Raw genomic sequence first — 27,111 nt, 5'->3', positions numbered from 1 at the left:
GTAGGTACATGTGTGCGCGCTATATTAAACTCTCAGCTTTCTTCCTTGTTCTTTTTTTCTGCTTCCCCTTTGCTGATTTATTTTTTTGTTCGTTCTACTTTTTTGAGCTTTTTTTGGACGTCATGTTATTGGCGCTATTCCGCACAACAAACGAAGCTTTCTGAATTTTTTTACAATACCTTCTCTTTTTTATATAGAAATAGGTCTCTTTTTTTCAGCAACACGTGCATTACGAATAATACCTTCAGCTTATTTAGCACAAAACTCGGGATGGCTCCTAGTAACTCTAAATTAAAATAAAAAAGTGCGTCAAAAATAACTTGCCAAGTCATGCCCGCACTGACTGAAGGTCGCGTTAGGCGGCTCTAACGATAACGCATCAACACATTGTATTGAAACGCCCGAAGTTGGCAACATTGTAACGAGGATTAGTGGCACCATACGTATCGTCTTCGGGAACATCACCAAGAACTGCTTATATGTACAAGCAAGAGATGGCGGAAGTGTGTGTCGTCCGCTACATCAGAAATGATATTTGATGCTTAGAACAAATAGTTATATCTTTTCAAAAAATTATAACCGTGGAAAGTAATCTTAAATGGCTTGAGAAAAAATTCACTTTCAAAATAACTTTCCTTTTCTTTGAATTACATTTTCTCGCGTTCATGATCAAGCTTCGAAATATTGCTTCATCGGGAAATTATTTTGAACAACTTTGAACACAAATACAAATAAATTAAACCTACGTAAGACCAATTCAGTTGTGCTAGCACACAATTAAAAAATGTCAGACCAGCTACTAAAATGCTACCCAAGAAATGTTATATCGCCTAAGATTAAATTTTGTAATTCAAGCTTTTTAAGGCAGAGTTGACAACTAAACGGCTGGAGTTGCGGTTCTTATATAGATTTTTTTTTTTTATGCAGGGTTGCTAGCTTTATCAGATATACGCCCTCAACGTTTGTTACTGAGTTACAAGACTACACCGCCCTACGACATTTTCAATGTGTGGCTATTTTAGAGTAGGCCGTATACATATTTTCACTACAATAGACGCTACACGCGCTTACAATCTTAAGTTGCAATAAATAGGCTTAGCTCGGCTCGTAGAGAAATTTTGTTTTTCTTTCGTATATTTTGATCTCGGTAAAATCATGTTGCTTCCCGGTTTCATCACTACACAACTCCGTTCTCGAGTTTTGCGAAGGAGAGACTGAAAGATATAACGTCCACTTTTATCCTTGAAATTACGGGGTGACAAAAAAGCCTCTTGGCCAGTGGCGTGCGAGTACCCCTCGATTCCACTTGTGCCGTTAAGCTTGTGAAAAGTGAGAAAACTTTCTACTCTGTATTGTTGCATGTCCCTTTTAGAGTAAAACGGAGAATGGATTCCAGCAGCCTAGTGACCGCCACCGCGCAGACATTTCCGTGCTCCGTGGAACAGTACAATGAAATCTTTTGACGCCCTCCTTATCTCAGCGAGCTCCAATATCGCCAATACGCCCACCTCATAAGCTTATCTGCTCTTGACCAAGTAACGGCCGGGAATGCTCGGCCCTATCTCTTTAGCGGGTAGTCCATGGAGCGCCGTGCCATAGCCAGCCGGCAACGCCCGGTCTCGTTGTAACTTGGCAAAGGGTGAACGAAACGCCCCACGTTGCGTGCCGACGGCTTCGATATCGCACACATATTGAAGTATGACACAGCGAAAAGCCTGATACTTCTTAGGAGTAAAAGCGCACTCCGGTGATACGTTGTCACATTCCGATCGGCTCGCCAGGGCCGTAGCTTCCGTCGTACTGGCATGTTATGCGATCACGGCTTCCTGGCCCACTCAGTATTTCCTGCTTCACACGCTAGGCTAAGCGGCGCCACCAGAGTAATAGTCTACTTTTGAACGATGCAGACGCCACTCCAAGGCATACCCCATGTTTCTTGCTTCAGTCGCTAGAAAGCGCAAAACCAAACAGCATTGCAGGTTGCCTTTAGAGCAATATTTTCACGGATCGGAGTGATGACTCGGTGAATAAGCCGATGAAGAACTGAAGAAACTGAACGTTTAATGCGGCAAACTTGTGCCGAGGAAACAAAGGACAGAACAGACAGCGTCGCAGGCGCCGGTGGCGGCGTAGTAGCCGGGTCGAGCGCTGGAGCGAGACCAACATCGGGCCGCCACGTGGAACATCTTCTGAACCTGCCTGGGTTTATGGAACATTCGGCGTAGAGCGTTCGGCGCGTACAACTTTCGTGACTCGAGGAGATGAGAAGGATTTCGAACTTTTGAGAACGCTAAATTCAAAGAACAAAAAGAAACGTCCGGTTCTAGGAATCGAACCTGGGGCGTCCCTGTGATAGCCAAACACCGTAACCTTTTGTCAACGCACTCTTTTTTTTTTCAATTTATTTTATTTTGTTTTACTGCCTCTTTTATCGACACGCGAGGCAATATTATGTAACGTAAAAAGAGGTCACTCCCATAGGCCCCGGCGGCTCACTTGACCGTCAGCGCATCTAGCGGCTGTTGTGAAGTTGGCCTCGGCTTCCTGTTCAGGCGCTTCCGTTCACTCCATGGCTAGAGACAGATGGCTGCTTTATGAATGGGTGGATAACTAATATTTTTACTCCATTCATATCAGGTGGTAGCTTGCGCCACCTAGTCTGCCGTGAGAATTTGGAATAATCGAATTCTGAATTGATGTAGGAAGTGAGTGCTTAAATGCTCACATAAATTCTGAATTCCAAAGTTGATTATGCGCAATACGCAACATAAAATTAAAGCCGCTGCACTCAACAGATAAAAGAAGGGGATAATAAAAAAAAAGAGAATTGAGTGATACAATTGTTTGTTGTGACGACAAGGACAACCATAACAAAAGGCTCGAGGTACACCTAAGCATTTCTCATGAGTTGTCAATGTGAAAGCATGGCTGTCATTCTTCGCGCCGCGGCCGTTTCTGATCCTCTCGGTGCTCTCGGCGCCTGGGCCGCTGCGTGCCCATGGATGGATGAATGAATCCGGCTGAGTCCTTTGGATCGGGCGGTAGCTTACGCCCCCTAGCCATTTTGTTTTACCATTTAAGCTTAGACTATTTAAATGTGAAATTTATATTCACTCCGCACTGCAAAGAAAGTGAGGCTATAAAACCCCCTTGTCATCAATTAATAAGAAAATACCTAGTTTTCTCTCGCTTTCTGCCACCATTCGCTTAATCTTTGCTTGGTAATTTCAATTAGCGCCATCCCAAGGCGCGGGCAGGCAGCGCCATGGGGTGGCGCTAATTGAAACTTGCGCGCGGCGGCTTCATACCACTATAATTATAATGCAATTAATGCAAAGGGGCGGTTGCTCACCAGTCACCTAGCTGTGGTTGGAGATTTATGTTTGTCCCTTGTCCCTCTTGTTCCCCTTCTCCAGGGATTATTTTCATCATCTTCATACCACTGCCGTTTTGCGTGGCTTTTTGCGTGGTTTCAAAGCTGGGATGCCTCGAATCGCGGCTTCGGGAATTTATCTGCCGTTTGGAGAGGCTGATGATGCCGGCTTGCTCCATGGGACAGTTAATGGTTTCGCATTAAAAACCAACTGCTCTACAGGCGTCCGTAGAAATGTGTACTCCAGTTCACCGTAAGGACGAGCAAAGAAGGAGCAATGAGAGCGAGCTCGACGCTTCAAACAAACTTGTAATGCACGCACTCTCGTGAAGTGAAAGCGTCGTTCAAGTCAATACGTTCTTGTTAGTAGCGTTAGCTTTCTTCAGTTTATGGGAAACAAAAAAAAAAGAGCTTTTCGGCGACGCAGCTGACGTCCAAGAGACGCTTGAAACACTCTACACGTGGTTGCGCTTTAATCGTCTATCCTTCGAATCAAAGAATGAACGTCCAGAAATCCGCACAATGACAGCAACAGGACTACGTATCCACCCCCGCCACCTTGGCTCCCGTTATGGCGGTCGTGCGTCTTGCGAAAGCCCCGGTCGCACTCGTTGTAATATCTTTCAATAAGTTTGAAGCTAGTAATAGTTTTAGAAATGTAGATTAAAGATAAACAATTTATTAATAGATCAAATTTGAAAAAATATGTATAATTAAGCACCACTGCGCCAGCTAGCGGGTGTTGTGATACGTATCACTGTAATACGTGATGGACGGTCGGTTTTTTCATAGCCGTCACTTTCTACTCCCTATAATGAATTTCAACTTCGCAAACAATGGAATATACGAGTGCAGTGATTCATTGAGTGCCTTTGAAACAGGCGCGTGACCACGCGCCGCCGGAGGGAAATGTTTTCGGGGCGCGCAGCTCAGAGTACAGCTCTGAAGCGGGTTTCACATGCAGCGATTTTGGCCCTAAAGCGGCGCGATTTCTGCCGTCGCGGCGCTCGTGCCGCAGAATTGCTGGTGCTGGCCAGAGCGCCGCGACGGCAGAAATCGCGCCGCTCTAGGGCCAAAACCGCTGCATGTGAACTAGGCTTAAGCTAGATTTTAGACGGCATGTTCTTTTCAGAAGTGGCGCGCGGCACTTGTCTCGAGTATTTCCCCAACAATGAATGGAGCCACTTTTCCGAGTATAGATGGGCTTTGCCTGACTTCGACGCTCCTATCGGCTTCACGCGATTGAAGACGTTATCGGTTGGCAAGTTCCACTAAAACGGATAAGTGTCCGCAGGGACCTTTCACCTCCTTGACGGAACTCGCAGAAAGTTCTAGATATCTGGCAAGCACAAAAAGGGCACGCTTCGATCAGCGCTCGGTACTGGCGACGTACTCCACGCAAGATGCGCCTGGGCATCTCCCTTGCCGTTGTGTTCCTGGGCATTCTACACTGGGCCTCGTCGGTCCCACACGGTGTATTGCCCCCAAGTGCGTACGCTGTGAGACACAACCTTTCCCCCCAGGTTCCTAAGGCACCAGCTAAAGAATGCAAAAACGCTTCTTCGTCGGGCAGTCAGAAATGTGGAACCAAGACGGTGACGCACGAGAAGACCGTGATCACCATCGAGAGGACAGTGGAAACCGAAATAATGAATGGCGGTAAAGCTCAAGAATGTAAAGGTTGCCCCGACATTGGGACAACGACGAAAGCTCCTGTTACAACACCTCCGACTACTCCGGCGCCTTGCACGTCAACGACGCCTCAGACAACGACCGTTCCAACTACACCTGCTACGACCACAACTAAGGCGCCTCCTACTTCACCAACGACGCCTGAGACAACGACCGTTCTAACCACATCTCCTACGACCACAACTAAGGCGCCTCCTACTTCACCAACGACGCCTGAGACAACGACCGTTCCAACCACACCTGCTACGACCACAACTAAGGCGCCTCCTACTTCACCAACGACGCCTGAGACAACGACCGTTCCAACCACACCTGCTACGACCACAACTAAGGCGCCTCTGACTTCACCAACGACGCCTGAGACAACGACCGTTCCAACTACACCTCCTACGACCGCAACTAAAGCGCCTCTGACTTCACCAACGACGCCTGAGACAACGACCGTTCCAACCACATCTCCTACGACCACAACTAAGGCGCCTCCTACTTCACCAACGACGCCTGAGACAACGACCGTTCCAACCACACCTGCTACGACCACAACTAAGGCGCCTCTGACTTCACCAACGACGCCTGAGACAACGACCGTTCCAACTACACCTCCTACGACCGCAACTAAAGCGCCTCTGACTTCACCAACGACGCCTGAGACAACGACCGTTCCAACTACACCTCCTACGACCACTACTACGGCGTCTACGACTTCACCAACGACGCCCCCCCCAACCCCCGGCAAGTGCAAACCCGTCAACTGCAAGCTTCCCAACTGCACGTGCGAGAGCACGAAACCTCCGGTAGACGACATGCCCCAGTTTGTGATGCTGACCTTCGACGACGCAGTCAACCAGGTAAACATGAAATTCTACCAGGAGCTTCTTGCAGATCCCAAGCGCAAGAATAAGGCCAGCGGATGCCGCATCGCGGCCACTTTCTTTGCCTCGGGAGAGTACCTTGACTACCCGTCCGTGAACGAGCTCTACAGGATGGGCAACGAAATTGCACTACACTCCATCAGGTAAGTTTAATCCTCCATTCGTACATTTCAGCAAATAAGATCTCCAGAGAGCATCAGCCCTGCATAAACTAAAAATGCTAACACGTAAAACTCAAAACAGAAAAAAAAAATTCTTCCTAATGTGGAATAAAAAAAAGTATATATATATATATTTTTTTTTTTTTTTTACATGATCGTAGCAATGGCAGTGATAGCACAGAATGTAACTCAGCGTCAACCTAGAGATCACAGAGCCGCCGCTTCTGGCGCCGCGGAAACTCGGGACCCATAATTCCAGGAACAAGACACGCCAGAACGGAGAATATGCGAGTCGCGCCCCCCGGCCTTCTCGTGAAGGGCCCTATCTAGAAAGAGCAGCAAAGTGTGAAGATAAGAAGTAAAAACGAAAGGGCGTTCGCGCTTGGCAGCAGCGCTAAAAGCCTGGCGCTCGCTTGTTTAGCGCGTGCTAGGCGTATAGAAAGCGTCGCTGGCGTCGCTCTATGTGTAACCACGTAACGTGACCAGCGGAAGTACCTTGGATCACGGTGAAACATTTACAGACGCTTTGAACACGGGCCAGATTACAGTCGCCATTGCTAACCTTCTCTTGCTTTACCGAAATAACGAGCCTCCAGAAAGACCGTTGTTGGGGAGAAGAACAGAGTAGAATTTAAAATGGCAATAACCTGGCCTGCTATGATAATGATGAAGTGAAGTAAGCGGAATGGAAGGAATCAAAAACTGATGGTCAAGGATGGCGGCGCCCATGCACAGCTGTTTTAAATAGTCTATCAGTGTAGACACCGCGCCCGTCGTAGCAGCCTCATAGAATAATATAGTGAATGTAAAGAGAGGACACAGAAGCCGATTCGCGGCCCAGATAGTGCGTTTAATGCCCTCCGCTACGTGGCGCTTTTCTGTAATTTGGTTAAAATTAATTAGAACTCGTTCTATGCGAAGTCTTCATTTTTGAAATTGTTATGCGTTAGAATTATTTAAAATGTTTAAAACGACTAAATGGTATTAATCTAATACGTAACAAAAACCACGTGAGGAATGGCGCCTGTCATGACCTGCCGTGGGCCTGCCCGCTTGCTTACGAGCACGCCGTCGCCTCAGCATTATTCTGCATGGCCTCTGCTCGGCCGTGCGTCGTTCGTCCGGGCCGTGCGTGCCGTCCGCCTGTGCTTTCTGCTGCAGCGTGTTCGGTCGGCTTTGCATCAAACAAGGTGACGCATGACTGCCCGCGCGCTCGCAAGCTCGGCGTGAGTTTGTGGAGCCGAGCGGCTTGAACTTCTCCTGCTGTTGTTTCAGTCAGGCTATCGGGCCACAATAGTGTGTGTGCCTTGATTTTCGATGAGATTTCTTTGAAAAGGGACTTGACTTATGACCCTGCGGACGACATTGTCCATGGATCCGCAGACGACGGTGTTGAACGGTGTTGCAGATAGAGCCTTGGTTGTTGTGCTCTCTGGAATTTCTTAGGGTGCCTTCATGTGAAGGCACCCTAAGAAGGCTCCCAGAATTTCTAGGAGGTGGGTTCAGCCCCCTGCATACACGGTTGTGCACACTTCCACACCGTCTTCTGTTACCCGCAGTCTCCTCGTTTCTCTCATTGCGGGAGCTTAAGACTGTTGGCTTCACAGTAAAGGCTTTGATCTGTGATCAGAGTGCTTCGAATGTAAGCTTGGCTAACCAACTTGGTGTGTCTGTGGGTAAGCCTTTTTTTTTTAGTTGACAACGAATATGTTTACTTTATATTTGATGTTCCGTACTTCATCAAAACAACCTGGAACAATCTCCAAGCACACAAATTTTGCATTGGAAATGAGGTCATTGAGTGGTCCGATATTGTTAAACATTATCGCTCTACCCATGAGATGAGGTTTCGATTGGCTCCGAAACTTGCTGAGAGACACATTTTTCAAAACTCTCTCAGTAGCATAAAAGTAAAGCGTGCCGCACAGGTAATGAGTGCCTCAGTCTGTCTTGCAATCCTATCCCTTGCTTAAGCCAAGGAGCTTCCTGAGGCAGCCATCGATACCGCCTATTTTTGCGATGGGATGGAGATACTTTCTAAATAGCTCACAATTCAAGAAGACAGGGCAGAAGTTCCCTCGTGCCAGCGGCGTAGACTTTCCATTTTCCCGTGGGAGGAGGCAGGCTGAGTTCTCCCCGGGGGGGGGGGGGGGGGGGGGGGGGGGTGCTGCGTGTTACTTTTTCGACAGAGCTGGAGATTGAAGCTAACGAAAACTCGCTGGTATTTTATTTCCCATGTATTTTGTCAATAAAGGCAACGTGGGCGTTGTTTTGTTTACATGCCGCTACTAGAAGCTGGTTACATGGCACGTAAACAGCGTCTCGGTAAGGATCATGGCCTGGGCCCGGGGGGAGGGGGGGGCTCTGCCCTTCCTAGATTTCACCAAGGGGGGCACGAGCCCCGATGATTGCCCCCCCCCCCCCCCCCCCATAGTCTACGCCTATGCCTCATGCCTTACTGAAAGGAGAATCTGAGGTACTCGATTTCTTTCACCTGCAACTCGGTTGGATTTTAGCATGGAAGTTCCAAAATATGAGGTAGCCACAAACCATCATAAGGTGGCAAGTTACGATAAAAAGTGTCCTCATGCTCTGGGAGGAGCTTTCAAACAGCCATGACTAAGTTTTTACTTAGACGACGCCTGCAGCAAGATCCATTTGAGAACATTTTTAAAGCTATATGACAAATGCTGGGCTGCAATACAAACCCAAAGGCGTATCAGTTCACCTCAGGACTAAAACACATAGGGATAAAGAAACTGTCCAAACTGTCAAAATTGAAAATGTGGAGGATGAGAAGTCGACGTCCTCAAGAAGTTGCCAATATTTTTGCACCATGAAAGTTCAACTGCGAACAATATGGAATGTCTTCCAATTGATAACTTCCCGCCATTAGAGGATATTTCTGAACTCACATTACACATAAAATCTAACATATTTGATGACTCGTCTACTTATTACGTTGGAGGCTATTTGATTAAGCATTTCCTTCAACTGTCAACCCACAGCCGTGGCTGTTCTCAGCTGCTGGGGGAAGAGTCTGACAGCTTGACCAGGCCTCACCAGTACTTTCTTGTGCTTAAAGCATACCGCGTGCCGGGAAAACTCTTCGGGAATCTAGTATACCATCCCAGGCTGCCTTTATTTCATTCAGAAACGAGAAAATCGCTTTCTGGCCGTAAGAGAGAGAGAGTGGCGTATGTTCTAGGAGTGTGTGCTGTCTTGGGTATTACACACTTCCAGGTCTGGGTAGTTTTAGCTTTGCTCAGAGTGCCACAAAAGGTTTTTTAAAAATGTTTTCCAGAATACGCTTATGTTGGCATGTTCGATTTTTTAATTGGAACTTGGAAAAAGTTTGGATGCACTCCTCAGTTCCTGTAAAGCAACTAGACATGTTTAACTGTTATTAGTGTATTAACGGAGGCGGCTGCCAAATCAAAAGCAGAAAATGCTTATTAATTGAGCGGTGCAGCTTTCACCCCCAACGTTTGTTTCCCTTATTTCCAGCAAGTCTGAATCACGGCCTTTTTGCAAATATATTTATCCATTTTCTACAAAATTTCTATAGAAAATAGTGTATAGAGGCTAAGTATTATAAAAAAATGTATCCACTTTTGTATCCACCGTGTATAGTGTTTAGCCGCTTTTTTTAAGCCACACCCCCTTTCTGATCAAATGTATTGCGGGAAATGTTTAGGGACGTTGGATCTAGTCAGATTTCGAATAGACTGTAATGGTAATGGCTCGCCCGCAGTGTGTTTCAGGCTATGCCAATTCGTGTGTTTTATATTAGCCGGAAATTCGGAGTTTGTACACTTCGCTGTGTGCTTTGCTCTCTTATTATATATACTCTTATGACTGGTAATGGTAGCGATGTCCTATGTATTTCTGCACCTACTTTCCGTGCCCGAGTCGGCGTGAAAGCGAATTGATCATTCAGCATGTTCTCTGTGGAAAGTTTTTGTTAACTTGGTTCCGCTAAAAATCTATTACGAGGTGTACGATATGCCGAACCCCTTTATATTCATTTATTTTTGTGAGTATTGGTATTTGTTTCTTATAAAACATACGGAGCGTCTGAAATTAAATCATGTATATACGAATTTGGTCCAATAAAATGGTTTCGAACCGCTTACGGTTGTTGACACCAAAATGCTCCACCAGTCAGGAGTCAATGTGGAGATTGCGTAACTTCGATGTTTTACAATAGAAAAACAAACAAACAAGATATACACTTCTGTTTTGTGATTTAGAAAGTTTGTTTTACACATTTTGCATGAATTCTATCGTAAAAATTAAAATAAAACTGCGTCAACATGAAAAAAAAGAAATTTAACAGCGGCTCCGGGAGTCGACGAGCTCCCAAGAGCCTAGCTAGTTAGCCTAGCTAGTTAGCCTAGCGAGAAGCGACGCCAAATGGAAGGAGAGAGAAAAAAGAGGAGAAGAAGAGTACCGGAGAAACCTGAGCAGAAACACCCAAACCCAAACAGGAACTAACTTGACCGGAACCGGAACTAGCTTCTGCTTAATGCCGCCCGCTGGGAGCACTAGCTGTCACTCGTCTATCTCGGCCGCTGGGGCCTATGGCAGTGTCCGCTCTTTGCCTCGTGTATATTACTCTATGGCTGCCAGATAAAATCCTCTCCTCGCCTTGGTTGCAAGCGGCGCCAGCAGATGACTCTTCGATATGTGGCTAATGGCAACAGTATCGCGGGCCCGGTTTCTCACGCTTCTCTATGAGAGACATGCTTGCTTTTAAAGTTGTTTCCAATGTGCGCCACGTCATGTAGCACTTAGTAGTTGCGCTACTTGTTGCTTATACACTGCTTCGTCACTGACCCTGGTTTCGTACCTCAACGGCGGCAACACCAGTTCTACGAACGCGTTGAAGCCGAGAATTCTCTGGCGCGGTATTCAAGTCAAACACCGTCTGTGAAGGTTAAAGTCACTATATACTTTGAAAGTAGCACCATTGTTTTCCATGCATTCGCGTTTCTTGTTCCGTTGCTTTAGTTGCATCAAAACCAAGTAGCAACCCATGTAATGTGCAAATGCAATTTTCTTCTAGACCAATCAATGTCCGCTCTGTTCCGTGGGCGCCGCCATCTTTGTTTACATTGACGCCATGACATAGTAGGGGGCTCCGCTTTTTGCAACACTTGGTGCTTTTTTTAGAAATCTTTGCACATTTTGTAGGGCAAGAATGTCAGCAATGCGTAGTCCCTAAGCTCCAAGAACAACACCGATGCTAACAGTGCTGTAAAAAGAAAAAATATATTGTTTGATACGCAGCCTTTCTTTTTTCAAGAGCCTGCGTTTGATATGCTTATTTCCCATTTTTGTCTTTTAGGGCTAGGGTTTCGGGCACTGGTCTATATCATGAAAACCGAGTTGAATGTCGACGCGCCTTGTCCACAAATCGGATTAAAGGGCACCTTTAATATGATGCATCATGTTTACATGACGATAGCTGAGAGGAATTTTGTTATATGACCAACTTTACTAGATCGACTCGGTTGCGAAACTCCCCATAGACGAGTCTTCGAGGAGCGGTACTCCCGTTCCACCTCCCGTCGTTCGACGCATCACAGTCTCTTGGAGGGGACGGCTGCTAGGGTAACTACTGTTGCTGATGTTTTGAAGCACAGTGTCTATATGGCGCTTCACTGTAGCGCCACCGACAAATGCACCAACAAACGACGCTACAAGTTGGTTAAAGCCCATTATGTGTTTGTATTCGTTTTGCTAGATAGCGTCAAAAGCGCCCGTGCATGAGGCGCCTGCCTCGCACGTTCTGTAGAAGCAAGTGGCGGCGCAGCACTAAAAAGAGCCGCCCTCGGAAGCGAATGGCTGCGGAGCACTTGGTTATGGAACGTGCCTCGCGTTTTAACAAAACAATGGTTGACGGTAATTGTAAGAAACACGAAACACAAATGTTATCAAGGGGCTGGTGGGCTTTGGGGGAGGTGGGGGGGAAGGGGGAGAGGGAGAGGGGGAGAGTTGATCTAATAACGTCGGAGATGGCCCATTGTGTCTTCATGTCTCGCCTGATACGTGGAGAGATTATCTTTGTAATCGAAATGGATAAAACCATGTTTCTGAAACCAGTCATTGCGCAGGAGGTGATATCAATAATCAAAAACATAAATAACAGCAGTAGTTGTGATATTGATGGATTTTAGATACGACCGGTGAAGCACGTACGCTGATAATATTTCGCCTATTACTCAAATTTTTTATTTTATGTTTCGTTGATGCAGTTTTCCCAGTGAATATGCAAGTTGCGAGAGTTACGGTTCTCTATAAAAAGGCTGATCGAAACAATTTAGGAAATTATAGGCCAGTTTTTATTCTACCTGTATTCTCAAAGATATTTGAAAAACATCTTGCATTCAAGGCTTTCAATCTTTATAGATAAATGTAACTTGTTCACTCTTTAACAATTTTGTTTTCGTAAAAACAAATCAACGGGATTGGCGTTACTCGAACAAATAGAATATATTTTTACACAATTTGAAGACAAAGCGATTGTAGCTGGTGTATTTGTGGATTGTTCCAAGACCTTTGATTTAGTGATTCATGATATTCTGTTGGAGAAACTTAGTTACTATGGTATATGTGGACTAGGGATGTCGCGAACCACCCTAGGTTCGATTTCGAAAGGTTTCGATATTTGCGAAGCGAACTGAGGTTCGATTTCGAAAAATTTCGATATTTTCGTACCGACCGAGGTTCGATTTCGAAAAATTCGCAACTTTTGTCCACAGCGGAGTTTCGAATTCGAAAAGGTCGAAGCTTTCACGGTTTCTAAAATTTCGAAATCGAATATTTCGAATATTTTTTTATTTCAGGTTCGATAAATTCGAAGATTTCGAAATTCTTTGTAAAAAAAATTCGAAAACTTCGAACGCTTCGAATTTTTATAGACATGAAGTTCGAACAATTCGAAGATTTCGAATTTCTTTTTGCATAAAGTTCGAAAAGTTCGAAGGTTTCGATTATTTTAACGCTAAATTCAAAAAAAAAATCTTCGAAGATTTTGAATTTCTTTCTAATCCAAGTTTTCTAAGTTCGAAGTCCGATTTTCAAGTTTTTCCACAGTTTCAGTTTCAAATAACGTTTTCACGACTCACTGGTTTTCACAAAATCAAGTTTAGAAAAGTTAGGGTGTGATATCTAGATTCTGCGAAGTTGGTCAGGCAATTAAATGAGACGACGAGTGTCCCGGATGTGCTGGAATATTTGCCAGTGCACAATTGTGACCGCCAGCCCCGGGGGGGCGGGGGGGGGGGGGGGGCCTTTAACCTGCATCACGCAGTAGTGATTGCACGAACACACTGTTTTACGAGACTCTTCCAGTTCGAAACGGCCAGGGGCGAGCAGGAGGTTGAGGCTCAGAAAAACCGTGAAGGGACCTGGCAAACTAGCTCGCCACCCCTTGCACGCTGGTAGTAATCCGATCCGGTGAAGTTTATAATTGTCCTGGAGGTTTATTTTCTGGGACGGAGGAATCGCCTCGCAAAAAGCACAAAAGCCGACACAACTCGAGGTCGAGGAGCGTTCTACCATACAAGTGGCGTCGGAAGAGGAAAAACGGGGGGAAAGAGGGTAGCGGGGGGGGGGGGGGGGGGGGGGCTTCAGCTTCCTTCTCCCCCCTGCAGGTATTTCGGACTGTTAAAGAAAACAGTACGGGGAAAGAGGGCGTGGTCGAGCATATTTTAATCTGAAATTATTTATGCATATGTATAGCTAATGTCGCTCTTCACTGCATAAAAGGTTGCGTAGATGGTCATTGTTAGAAACTCGTTGTCAGAAGGCACTGCTCGTCACATGCTTTGTGGTTCGGAAGTTCAAAGCTGTCTTTTCGACCTAAACACCTGTGCCGATAGTAACAAAAGAAAAAAAAAAAAAAGAATAAATGCGGGAATAAAAAGCAGGAGAAAAAAAAAACTATCAAGAATTCGTCGGAAGTGTTCTATTCTTGCATATTCAGAGGTTCAGAACTTCGAAACAAGTTTCTTTTACCAAAATGTGTACAGGCTAAAAGAAACACGTCCCAGGAACGTGAAGGGAAAAAAAAAAGTTTTCTTTTAATGACGTGCTGAACTTGAACACTACTAGAAATCTTCTCCCATGAGTTAATTTATTCCTTAACGTGAAAGAACAATAAATATATTATTTTGTATTCTGCAGATGGCAATGATATGTACTGTCTGTGGTGTTAATTTAAATGCGATACCTCAAACAACTTAGACGAAAATAAATATCAAGTTTAGGTCATAATTGCATGCGGATACATGTTTGGACATTTCTTCGAAACTCACGTTGAATAACAATAATCACATCTTAAGACGGCACTTACCTAGGCTATACATAGATCATTCTTAAAAAAGTATAACTTATCTACCATGAATAGCTCCGGCTGCAGCGTGCTTCAAATCTGGCACAAACGATAATCGTCAAAAACCCGTCGTCCTTCCTGGCCCCTTCGGGGATTTATTTCTTTAAACCTAAGCATGCCAGAACATTGAAATAAACGACATTGTCTTTCGTAAGGAACGCAGCACCGCGTGTAAAAGTTCGAGAGAAAAAAAATTACGAATGTACCCCACTACTTGAAATCAAATGAAACCGTCCGCCGGTCTTTCGAAGTTCGACGAACGTCGAACTTTTACCCTAAAAGTTCGAAGTTCGTCGCACTTCTGACTTTTCAGAATTCGAAAGTTCAAAACTTTTCGAATTCTCTTGATAAATAAGTTCGAAAGTTCGAAATTCATCGAATTTTTTGGTCAGTCAAGGTCGAAAGTTCGACAAGCATCGAACCTTGCAGCGCAATAAATTCGAAAGTTCGAAAAAGATCGAATTTTTTAGCGTAATAAGTTCGACGGTTCGAAAAGCGTCGAACTTCTTAGCTTAACAAGTTCGAAAATTCGACTTCCGTCGAATTTTACGATATAGACAATTCGAAAAATCGAAATCTTTCGAACCTTTCGAACCGCTTGATTCGATCATCGAAACTTCGATTCGAAAAAAGTTCGCGGCATCCCTAATGTGGACAGCTTTTATTACTTTTGAAATCTTATTTATCAAACCGAAAACAGGTTGTTCAGATAAACAACATGTGTTCTAAGGCTCGATTCGTGACTTGTGTTGTACCAGAAGGTAGTATATTAGAGCCACGGCTATTTAATATTTATCTTAATGATATTGTAAAAATTAACCCTAGTGCCAAATTCATTACCTACTTTGATGACACTAGTATTTTCTTTGCCGGCACTAATATCCATGAATTGGTAGTTACATGTAAGCACACAATGAAAGCACTGGAGAGCTGGTCAAAATCTAATTCCATGCAAATAAATTAATTAAAAACAATAGCAATACTATTTAGACCGAAAAATAAGCCAATTCCGGTGCATAGAAATTATTTCCTCAATTGCCGTCCAATCGAAATTGTGGAGCACTTTAAATGTCTCAGTGTCGTGTTTTCCGGAAATATGTCGTGGGATACTCATATAAACTATTTAGTAGGCAAAATAGCTCAGATAACTGGAATAATAGGTCGTGTTAGATACCTTTTTCACACAAGAATCAAGTTATTTCTGTATAATTCACTCTTTTATTCCCATTTGAATTACTGTCAACTAGTGTGGCGGACAACCACATTTTCAGACTTACAACGTGTTTATTTGGTACAAAAAAAATGAAATCCGCTTACAACTCCCTGTAACGCCGAATTAGAGCGCAGCTCTTGAGGAGGAGGAGGGAAGGGCACTGGGGGGGGGGGGGTTAAACTAACCAGGGGGGGGTCACGTGACCTTAGGGGTCACGGGACCCCCAATGCCGGTGATGTCATCACTGACGTCACTGATGACGTCATCAGTGACGATGACGATGCGGGTACCGATGACGTCATCAGTGATGATGACGATGACGATGTGGATGCCGGTGACGTCATCAGTGATGATGACGATGACGATGTGGATGCCGGTGACGTCATCAGTGATGATGACGATGACGATGTGGATGCCGGTGACGTCATCAGTGATGATGACGATGACGATGTGGATGCCGGTGACGTCATCAGTGATGACGATGTGGATGCCGGTGACGTCATCAGTGATGATGACGATGACGATGCGGATGCCGGTGACGTCATCAGTGATGATGACGATGACGATGTGAATGCCGGTGACGTCATCAGTGATGATGACGATGACGATGTGGATGCCGGTGACGTCATCAGTGATGACGATGACGATGTGGATGCCGGTGACTTCATCAGTGATGATGACGATGACGATGTGACGACGATGACGTCATCGGGCGTCATCGGGCGTGGGGCGTGATCGGGGGTCACGCGACGTCGGCGGGGGTCACGTGACCTCGGGGTGTCACGTGACCTCGAGGAGGGGGGTCACGTGACCTCAGGGGAGTCACGTGACTTCGGGGGGTCACGTGACCTCGGGGGGGGGGGGTCACGTGCCCCCCACGAGGTCACGTGACCCCGGTGGGGGGCTCGCGCGGTGCATTATGGGACATTTCCCATGATGCACCGGGGTCACGTGACCTCGGGGGGGTCACATGCCCCCCACGAGGTCACGTGACCCCGGTGGGGGGCTCGCGCGGTGCATTATGGGACATTTCCCATGATGGACCGCGCGGTTACGCCGACGCCGACGGCGACGGCGACGGCGACGCCGACGCCGCTCAAGCCGGAAACGGGCCCCTAAGAGCTGCGCTCTAAAAATGTCTCCGAGATATTTACAACGCGCCCTACAGAGCGTCATGTGCGAACTTTTTTTATCGCTCCTACGTGATCCCAGCATACAACCTATATAACTATCGATTGAGTGTTCGGTATAAGTTGGAAACACAGAGGAATATAAATGATATACGTAACCTGGCACAACTACAAATAAGAGAATTGAACTGTACTACAAGACAGGGAGAGAATTGGGTAATACCTACACCTCGTTTAAACTACAGAAACGAATGCCGGTGTTATACACTTCCGTCATTATTAAACGCTCACCAACTTATGCATTTTGATTTATTCGCCCGTAAGTACAGTGAACTCTGAGCAATGTCTGTAACCATGGGAGTATGATTTTTGTTTTGTATGCCTGTATGCCTTTGCGTTTTCGTTGTCATTATCCTTTTTAGCATGTTCATTCTTCCCAGCGTAGTCCTGCTTAGTTGCCATTAATACAGGGACTGTGGGCTCGTCAAGCTGCTCAGCGCAGCTTTTTTCCCACAGCCCCTCCATCCCTATTTTTACAAGGTGGAAATAAACACATTTGATTTGAAGCATCAAAAGCCGCTGGGGAAATACCTCCCCGTCGTAGATTAAGTGGTCTTCGCTTAAAGGTCCGTTCACACTCTTGCGACCTCTTAAAACTGGGTTCCTGGAAACCTCTTACACTCTAAAGAAAAAAGGGTGTCCTATCCATATATTACAACCCAAAACTGCATTTCGACGTACAGCGCCCTATAGTCGAACAGACGGCCCCAAATTTTACGAGGGGCTTTATAAAGGTGCGATAGAACTTATTAAATAGCTGAAGTACGTATCGGAGACCTCATAAAGAAAACACCGAATTTTTACAGTAGGGCCATCCCCTATTACTTTCTTTTTTTTTTTTTTTGTAGTCAGTAACGCGCACATTAGCTATTTTAATAAGTTGTACCGCACGGCTACCAAGCCCCTCGTAAACTTTGGGGCCGTTTGTTCGACTGTAGGGCGCTGTACTTTGAATTAAAGTTTTGGGGTGTATTATATGGGACAAAGGGTGTAGCGATACACCCTTTTACACCCTTTTTTGTTTAGAGTGTACAAGAGAGGACACACTGGCGCCATCTATTTGGTAGCAATGTAAACTTGGCTGTCCGGCATATTTTCTATTTCTCTCCCGCATTTTCCTTTCTTTCCTGGCGCGCGTCAAAGCGAAGGCACCGCGCGTGGATCGACCGCAGACGCGTGTCTTGTTAGCTAAAATGAAAGCTGCACATAGCAACAAGTCTAGAAAACATTTTATTACACGGGTAAAATAACAACACTGCCAAATAACCGGTACGAAATGGCACGAGGTATGCTTATAAGACGTCTATAGAAACCCGTGATTGTTTTAAGTCGAAAACATTGAGTCACGCAATGATTGCTGTAGGAATTGCATATTTTATACAAAAAAACTGACAAAATGGTGACACACGCTGTGATTGGACGCAGCAAAACAGATCACAGTTAAAAATCGGGTAGACGTAGTCAACGTGGACACAGCTCGACAAGTGTCATTTAATTACGACAGTGTAAGCGATGTTATTGCGTGCAGTCACTGAATTCTTTCGCTATACTCCGGCCACATGGCAAACTTAATGTAATCTCGATCCAGTGACATTATGGGGTCGACAAAACAGTTTGCGACGCTCATATAATTACTCAAGACCGCGAGCTCACTAAATCCAATTTCATTTAATGAAAATATATTAACTTTTCTGTGTGGCAGGGGGCACTAAACTTACTATTTAGTCAACTAATTTACTTCTCCCTATGGGCTCGAGCTGCCTTAGAACAAAATATAACTTAACTTGTATACAATAATACTTTTACCCTAATATAGTTAATATTTTAGTATAAACGTGGTAAAGGCACTAAAACAGCAATAGTATAAATAAACACAGAAGAAACAACGCACTTTCAATGATCACACAAACTTTTTGTCGTTCACCTTCCAGTAAAAACTAGAATATTAACATGCATATTTACAAATGTTGACGCAACAGCACATGGATAACGACGAAGAACAAGATTCCATTCTATCACAAGATTTAAAAAAAAATCGACTGAAGCACTTTACATAACCAAGAAAGCCCCTAAATAAGTTGTTTTTCACCTGTCAATCGTATTCATACCTCCCGCACTATCCGCCATGAAAACATTTAAACACAAACTCCAAGAAGTCTGTTTGTCGAAAGAGGGGTCTATCGATAATCGATCAGTGTCATCGTTGACTAGTTGCCACACATGTCACTCAAACCGTAGCATTTAGTTGTTCCGCAAATCCACGTCAATGCCCTAGTATCAAGCGAACACAAGAAAACTACCCGAGACTGCGGTGACGATAGATAAACGACAAGAAGCAGGAAACATGTCTCAAAAGTATCACACACGAGAGCACCGGCAGCAGGACGAAAGGCTTAACGTTATCGACCCATCTCTTGCTCGTGTGCGCTCCCTGCGGCGACTACTGGGGGTTTTTTTTTCGGTTCCCTTCCTTTCTCAAATGTGTCAGCGTTCCTTTTCTGACAGTCAGCATCTCACACACAGCGTAAATTTACCAGAATTGGAACCCGTATGAAGGAAGATGTCGAAACGCAGCCGGCTCATTCGAAAAGTGTGGGGAGCTGCAGGACTGCACGCTGTCCAGCGGTTACAGGGATACTCATAAATATAAATTTCATACTTTCAACCTTGGTAACGCGTTGTATATTACGTTTATATTATATATATATATATATATATATATATATAATATTTTGTACAAGATTGCGCTTTTAAAACGCATATTTATGTCATATAAACGCGCACAAACATCTCAGCGCCGCTCCACGACATGTATTTTTTTCACGCAAATGCCAGACATTTTCTTACGTAGTTGCGCCATGGACTTCCTTCTCAGATATTGTGACATAACCACTCGGAGCGCTACGGCCTTCTTCTCTAGGAGGTGTTGCTAGGAGGAGGGTGGGAGGGGGGGGGGGAGAGGGGGGGAGGGGGGGATAATGAGTGGGAAATCTCCGCTCAGTGCGTAGAGCACGTGCACTACTGTATCACGTGCTCTACGCTCTGCTTTCAAAAATGTCGCGCCTCCCGGCCGGGCTCTGCGGAGAACAGCGGGGCGTGCTGCTTGTAGAAATGCGCTGCGTGTACGAATGCTTTCGCATTCCTACACGTAAGCAGTCTTAAGTTTCCTCCTGTAATTTTTCATTTCAAAACTGTGTTGCATAGACTATTAGCGCCGAGATGTTTCGGTGGCGCCCTCTTATGGTTTCCCTCCGTGATGTCACGACTGGGATTTACCTCGCCGTGACGTCACCAGTTGTTATTCTGGCTACTTACCATCGGGTGTGACGTCGAGTTCGATGGTGTGTTTAAAAAGCACAGTAGAAACTAGGAGCCATCGCAACCCGAAACTAACACCGTCAAAGTTGACAATCTGACAGTGCTCATATGCCCATGGTTTGGCCAATCGTGTAAGCCTGACCGCAGCGACGCTTTTGGCCGCGCACATCGCTAATAGAGGACGGTGAAACGCCATCTAGATGCTGTCCTTCGAAGCACACGTATTTCATAGAATACGCTGCAGTTACCATTGCAGCCGTCCCCCCAAAACGATGGCGCGTCGAACGGCGGGAGGCCAGCTGTGGTGGGCGAGAAGCGAGGGAGGGGGGGGGGGGGGGGGTACAGCCAAGACCTCATAGACTAGAAGGGCCTCGGCGCTCTTTCCGCATGACCGAGAGAGAAGGCCATCGGGGCCGCTCTAAAGCGCGGATGAGAAGGCAGCGCGCGGAAGTTTACTTTACCGTCATCGCAATGAGTTGTCAGGGAGTTTTCGTAGGTAGTTTCCGCTGTCCCGCAACGGCTCTCCGCAACCCGCTACGACAGCCGGAACTCTGCAGTCAAGCGATGGGCGCGCAGGCGCAGTAGCGGTTTCTTCGTTGCGGAGGGCATAAAGCGCGAAACACACGTACGACGAAACCGTCCGATCCGACGTCCGACCGCGCAATACGACGGTCGGAGGCGAGGGTTTTCAACGCTCTCCGATGCTACGAACACCCTCTCCCCCAAGGTCATTCCGACAGTCCGCACGTCGGATCGGAAGGTTTTCGTCGTACATGTGTTTCGCGGTCTACGAAAACTCCCTATTATTGAGGCAAGCGTGTTCATTTCTTCAAGTACCAACTGCGCACAACATTTAGATTAGGAAGCTACTTTTAATGGGCTGGCAAATTATAACTACATAAAATCATTGGTGTAAAATGGAAAAAAAAAACAGGTGTATAACGAGGTCTACAGATAGATAGGGTTTACTTTCAAGCATGAAATTGTAAATGATATAATTATAATTATCCCCGCAAGATGGATTAGTTATAAAGAATACTTCGCAAAAATTACGCGATAAAGGATGATTGAAAACGGCATTACAACATCACAGTACCAACACATTTGGCGTAGTTAAGGCATGTAATAACTGCATTCTAGCCTGAAACTAAGCTGTGTATTTACATAGCAAAGATTAGAGGTCAGATGTTCCTGTTGGCCTAGAGTCCTTTCTGCAAGGATGTTATAAAGGATTTTAATTTATTTAAAAAAAAAGCTTACCTTTTTTTTTTTTTTTGCTCCTAGAATTACTTGAAATCTTTTCATCTGAATTATAAATCTTTTAATTCAAACTTCTGAAACGTATTTTCCGAAAAAAAAAATTTTGAGCTTAGACCACAACATTAACAAGTTAAAACTATTGGGCCCTTCGTATTATGAATGCCACATATTATGAAGATTTCTTATTAGGGAGTAATGTAGTCCTGAAAGCTGAATTGTAGATACATTGGTGTGACAAATTTATTCCATTTGTTTGCTTATCTACAAATCGCATCACATCATCTTATCGGTGTCTGGTAGCAATCAGTTCGACCAAGACTCACCTCTCCTGATACGAAATATAGTGATCTCCAATGGCATCTGCTTTTAAGTAAGCCTTGGCAAAAACGCACGTTGAGAAATCAATTTTCGGTGGGAATGCAATGCAACAGACGTCTCTCGAAGGATACCACTCTCCGTGAAGTGAATCTCGCCCATCTGAAAAACAAATGTGCCTTCGTAGAAGTGACAGCAATTTGTGAGTACGTTTTATTAAGTTCCCCCGTGTTACACGAAGCATAATTGTGTACGAACACGCGTGCCAACAGTTTTAATCGTGCACTTCTTTTTGCACGGATAGATGTGACTTATTTACGCGGTTTCATCTCTTTTCTAAGTGCGTTACAGCATAAACAAAACTGAGAAATATTGGCGGTTGTGAATTCGTAGTAATAGAATAAATTGTTTAATGAGGGATCCGTTAACCTGGACACCAAGCGCAGCACTCAACGTCATATCCGTCCGCAAGGGGAAATATACCGGCAACACGGGCTTTGTATGAACAGGCTGTCAAAGTACCGGTCCCATCTCGAGTCCTCAACGAAAGCTGTCGAACGTAACAAAATACTGCTAACGGACTCGGAGCCCATTGAGCCGTTTTTGAATGACGCCCGACATGATGCCATCCGATGTAAGTCATTCGACGGAAGCTCAGGAGACTTAGGAAGCGGCTGAAACTGTACATACAAGAGACCCGGAGAATCGAAACAAGGAGGAGTTTTTACCCTGCCGTGTTGAGACACAAGAAGATTCTCCCGCGGGATGGCTCTTGTCTACGCTTGCCGCAGGACACCGTCTTGGGGGAACTTCAACCCGTGCGCTTTTTCGGTGTTTTTGTAGTTGCCGCGACATCCTGTAGAGCAACGCTTGTTCGACATGTCGATCCATCGAACAAAGACGCGCGCACGTACGTTTTAAAACAAGGCTTGGCAGACGACGGGTGGAGAAAAACAAAGGAACAGTGCGAACAACTCCGACGTCTGCTCCCAATTTGAACAGTCACGCATGCGCAGTCGGCGGTTTGGCGGCGCTTCGCGAGCCGCCACTGCCAACGGCCGCTTAGGCCATGCCCTTATTTCTCCGCCATCTTTGCCTCCCGACTCACAAGCACTGAGGCCAGAGCCATGAATAGAAAGATTTTGGTCAATGGGAAAAGTGAGCAAATGGGCCAAAGCCAGGGCATGCACCAAACGCAGATAGAGGCTTGGTATGCTCTCTTGGCGAAGAGGCCGAAACGAATCCCCTAGCGGTGGTAGCGAGAAATAGTGAGAAATAGTTTCAGTAAGAGCGTATGGGTTGAATGTAGGAACTCTTCATGGTTGAAGATGTTGTGCACTTGGTGTTTTGATTAAGATCATGCAAAAAGACGTAAGAAACCAATGCGCCGCTCGAACTCTGCTTTGCTTTTACAGAGCACTGCTCGAAGCGCAGATTCCCTTCCCTGCTTTCGGCGCCTGGCGTACGGATTATGTCGATCGTTCTGCCATACTCTGTTTCACGATAACTTGACGAACAGTGGAGGCCTCAGCACCCGCGACCTAATAAGGGCGCCGGAGCAAGGCATGTGATAACACTCCATGGTCGAGGCCTCCGGGGTCTGGCTACCGCTACAACAAAACCCTTCGCGAAAAAAAAAAAAAAAGTTTTAGGTTTCTTTTTTTTTTTTTTTTAAAGGCCGACGAACAACCTCGGTGTTCTGCAGGGAAGATAATCCCCTTAGCGCTCCCTTCTCGTAAGCTGCGAGGGTACCCAAGTTGGGGCAAGGTAAAAAGTGAAGAGGATATAGGAAAATAGGGAGGGGAGGGGAGGCAAAAGTGGAAAGCACGAAGTGTACGCCGGCCTGTAACGGCAATTGAACTCGCGCGATTCTATCTATAACGAGAAGATATGGAGAATAAGGAATAAATAGTCACAAACTTATGAGCTTCAAATATATTTAAACCAAACAAGTGACGCCGCATCCGTCTCCACTCGATTTTTTTCGCCATGATAGCACCGTGGCCGTTTGCGATCGCCGGCGATCGCAGCCGTGTAATTGGTCGTTTCCGTTCAAAACATCGCACTGTGCCCTGGCACCCGTCACAGATTCGCGGCTATATTGAGCGTATGGTTGCCTCATGAACTGTCCGCTAAATTCAACTGGACAATTCACGTCCCGTGATATCAGGTCACGCGACGTAAATCTCCCCGCTAAATTTAGCGGAGGAAACTGAGTAGGGGTATCGGTCGGGTGACGTCAATATCCCCGCAAAACTTTATGGGGAAACTGAATTGGTATCCAGGTCGTTAGACGTCGGTTCCTCCATTAATTAGCGCGAGAAACAAAATTCGCATAGAGGTCACATGGCGTAATTTATTGGGCTAACTTTAGCGAGGTAATTAAATTTATTTATGGGTCACGTAGCATCAATTTTTCTTTTGACTTTAGCGAGGAAACTGAACTAGTTTTTATGTCAGGAGACGTCAATTTCCCCATTAAATTTAGTAGGGAAGCTGAATTGGTGTTTAGATCACGTCGCGTATATCTCCCTCTAAATGTAGCAGAGAAATGTACGGATGGGCGGACGGAAAAGTTCTGAGGTTTGACGGTTTTGTTTAAAAGAAATCCCTGCTTTGAAAAGTAACGGTGATGTATGCATATGTAGACAGCGACGTCATTCAGCCCCAATCAGCGACTGCTACCTCCGCTGTAGATGCAAAATTTAGCCACCAGAGTACCACTGCAAGGGTTCTAGCAGCAGTATACTACTAGCACTCCAGGATAGCAATACTGCTACCACTGCCGACGTGCATCACGTAATAGCGATACAAGATCGCATGCTGGTACGATGCTCATCCAGATCAAAACGGGCAGGAGTGGAGTCTGAACGCTCAAACAGGCGAAAGCTCCAGATCCTACAAAATGACAATCCTGACGAGCTCTTTTTTTTTTTTTTTGCTTTGTTTTCTTCTTCTAGTCATCAGACAGATAACGGTAAAAGCTACTGGAATGGCCTGGACACGGAGAAATGGGAGCGCGAGGTCGTCGACGAGAGGCTGATGGTGGAGAAGTACGCCAACGTTCCCGCACAAGACATCAGGGGTCTCCGGGGTCCCTTCCTCTTCACCGGGGGCGATGCCGGTTTCCGGATGCTGCACCGTCACTTCGACTACGACTGCACGCTGATCCACAAGCGGGACGGCCCATACGACGCCCCGGTCTTTCCGTACACGCTCGACTACGGCTTCCAGAAGCCTTGCATGGTGAAGGAGTGTCCCAACGACAGCTATCCCGGCCTCTGGACCGTGCCCCTGAACTACTTGTTCAGAAAATATCAGGAGGGAGGAGTCGATAAATACGGGCACTGTTCGATGGCGGACGCCTGCCAACCGGAACTGAAAACTTCCAGTGAGACATTTGAGTACCTAAGGTAAGTGACAGCAATACGTTGATTTCATTACACTTAAATTATATACTTGTACGGTACTCATTAATGAAATTACTTGCAATTGATTACCTTTTAGCGTAATTTCGTAATCAATTGATTATATTTATTCGGAAGTAATCACAAGAGTAATCTGATTACTTTTAAGGTTAGTATTCAAAAAGTATTCGTATCCGTTACTTTTTTTCCCTTGCCGTTCCTTATAACGCCATTTGTTCGTTTGATGTTTCCCTCCAAGAACTCCTCCAACCAGAACACCTAAAGGAGAATGGTTTATCAAAAAGTTGTCCATAATTATGTGTTTCTGATTAAACGATGGACAGTACGAAGGACCCGTTTTCGAACTGGCGAAATACTGTAGTTTCGAAAATCTACTGTAATCGGAGAACTAATGGTTACTTTTTTATGTAACGGCCAGTTACATTTTTTCCTCAAGTAATACAAGACTGCGCTTAATTGAACGCAATATAGCCTTTTCGAAAATCAGTGCCATCTGGCGTTAAATGGGCCATAAAACGATGTTTTTTACTTTCGCTAAATACTACTCAGAAACACTCCCTCGCGTTAACAACCGAATAAACTTGCCTTTGTTTTTCTTTCTAAGAATGGCTTTCGGCAAATAAATTCGAGAAATGTAAGCATTGTTCATCCTCTCAACAGACCAAACAGATCTATTGCTTTATTACCCAGGCATCAAGGAGAGTGCAGGGTTTGGTGTTCCACGCGCCACACACGCACGCCTTCCCCGTATAAAAGCTTGGAAGAAAATAACCAAAATAAAGCGTTGACGAACGCGCGTGCAAGATGCCGTTTGTTTTAGGCATTTGCTTTAGAAAATTTACTACTGCTGAGGCCAGCACGTGCGGCGCGTGTAACACCAATTCCTGCATTCTCCTTGATGCTTGGGTAATTTAGCAATAGGTCTACTGGGAGCTAGAACAAGCGGTCCCGTGGCCTTGGGTCTCTCATATACCGCCAAGGTTAATCATACCCACGCGCTGGGATTGGCAAAGTAGAAAACGTGTGCTGAGCTCCAGGCATTGTTAGGGTTCGGCTATTCTCATGAACGCAGTGGTTGGGCACGAGCCACTACCTGAATGCCCGCCATTGCATTGTTACGAGCCGAAGTCAAGTACTCGCGCAGTCCTAGTGTCTAATTCATGAGCCGCGCTCGACTGTTGTCGTACAGGAGGTTTCAATCCCACAATTACGTCATAAAGCTTTACGAAGGCAAGACTAAAAGAAATAGACCCCTTTTAACCTCGCAAGTTTACCGCGACAAAGAAGAATCTGCTCCAGTGGCGGTCCGTGCGAGTATAGACGATTGCAAGCTGGACGACTGGCCGCCGCCATGTCTCTGCTCGAGCAGGCACGCCCGTGCGATTACGAGCTTGCGAAAGCTACGTTCACCCGCGCGTTGCACGCGCTTGCACGCATGAGGCACCACTTGTGGCGCCATGCTTGCAATTGTCTATAGTGGGACCAGAACACGGTGTAAGATCCACACTTTAGGTGAGGACACAACGGGGCTAAACGCGCGGCCCGAGGAATCAGATAGCGTTCGTTCGACTGGCATCCGAAAGGCTGCATTATTCCGCGGGGACCGTGCCCGCGGCTGACAGTGTCGCCGGCGGCCAAACGGAGAAACTGTGTGAGAGCGAAAAAAATCATCTCGTTGTTATGACACCCCGGTACACCGTGGTCTTTCTGCACGTGCGACAACCTCGCTGGAGTAGTGGCTAGAGCGGCGGCCGCTTTGTGAAGATTTTGTGCGTAGACGACACCATGGCGCTGCTGTTCTGTGCCCTAGGAGCGCGCCCCCGTCAGCCCCATCATCAGCGCTGTTAAGGGGTGTCCAAACAGGACACTACAAAACTCACGACTCCGG

The 27,111-nt window shown here is 45.8% G+C and overlaps 1 protein-coding gene across 1 annotated transcript in view; it reads left to right on the top strand.

The window, feature by feature from the left end:
- The first annotated feature begins 4,671 nt into the window (after window positions 1-4,671).
- LOC121833409 (mucin-17-like) overlaps window positions 4,672-27,111 on the top strand; it is a 31,497-nt gene continuing 9,057 nt past the window's right edge. Inside the window, exons 1-2 of the mRNA XM_042286661.1 lie at window positions 4,672-6,080; window positions 24,756-25,208. Coding sequence (XP_042142595.1) covers window positions 4,777-6,080; window positions 24,756-25,208 — 1,757 coding nt within the window. The 5' untranslated portion in view covers window positions 4,672-4,776. The remainder of the gene's footprint in view (window positions 6,081-24,755; window positions 25,209-27,111) is intronic.

Source organism: Ixodes scapularis, unplaced genomic scaffold (genome assembly GCF_016920785.2).
Source record: "Ixodes scapularis isolate PalLabHiFi unplaced genomic scaffold, ASM1692078v2 PGA_scaffold8__174_contigs__length_109621045, whole genome shotgun sequence".
NCBI lineage: Eukaryota > Metazoa > Arthropoda > Arachnida > Ixodida > Ixodidae > Ixodes > Ixodes scapularis.
The sequence above is the reverse complement of the archived record's forward strand: the minus strand, read 5'-3'. Positions and strand labels throughout refer to the sequence as shown.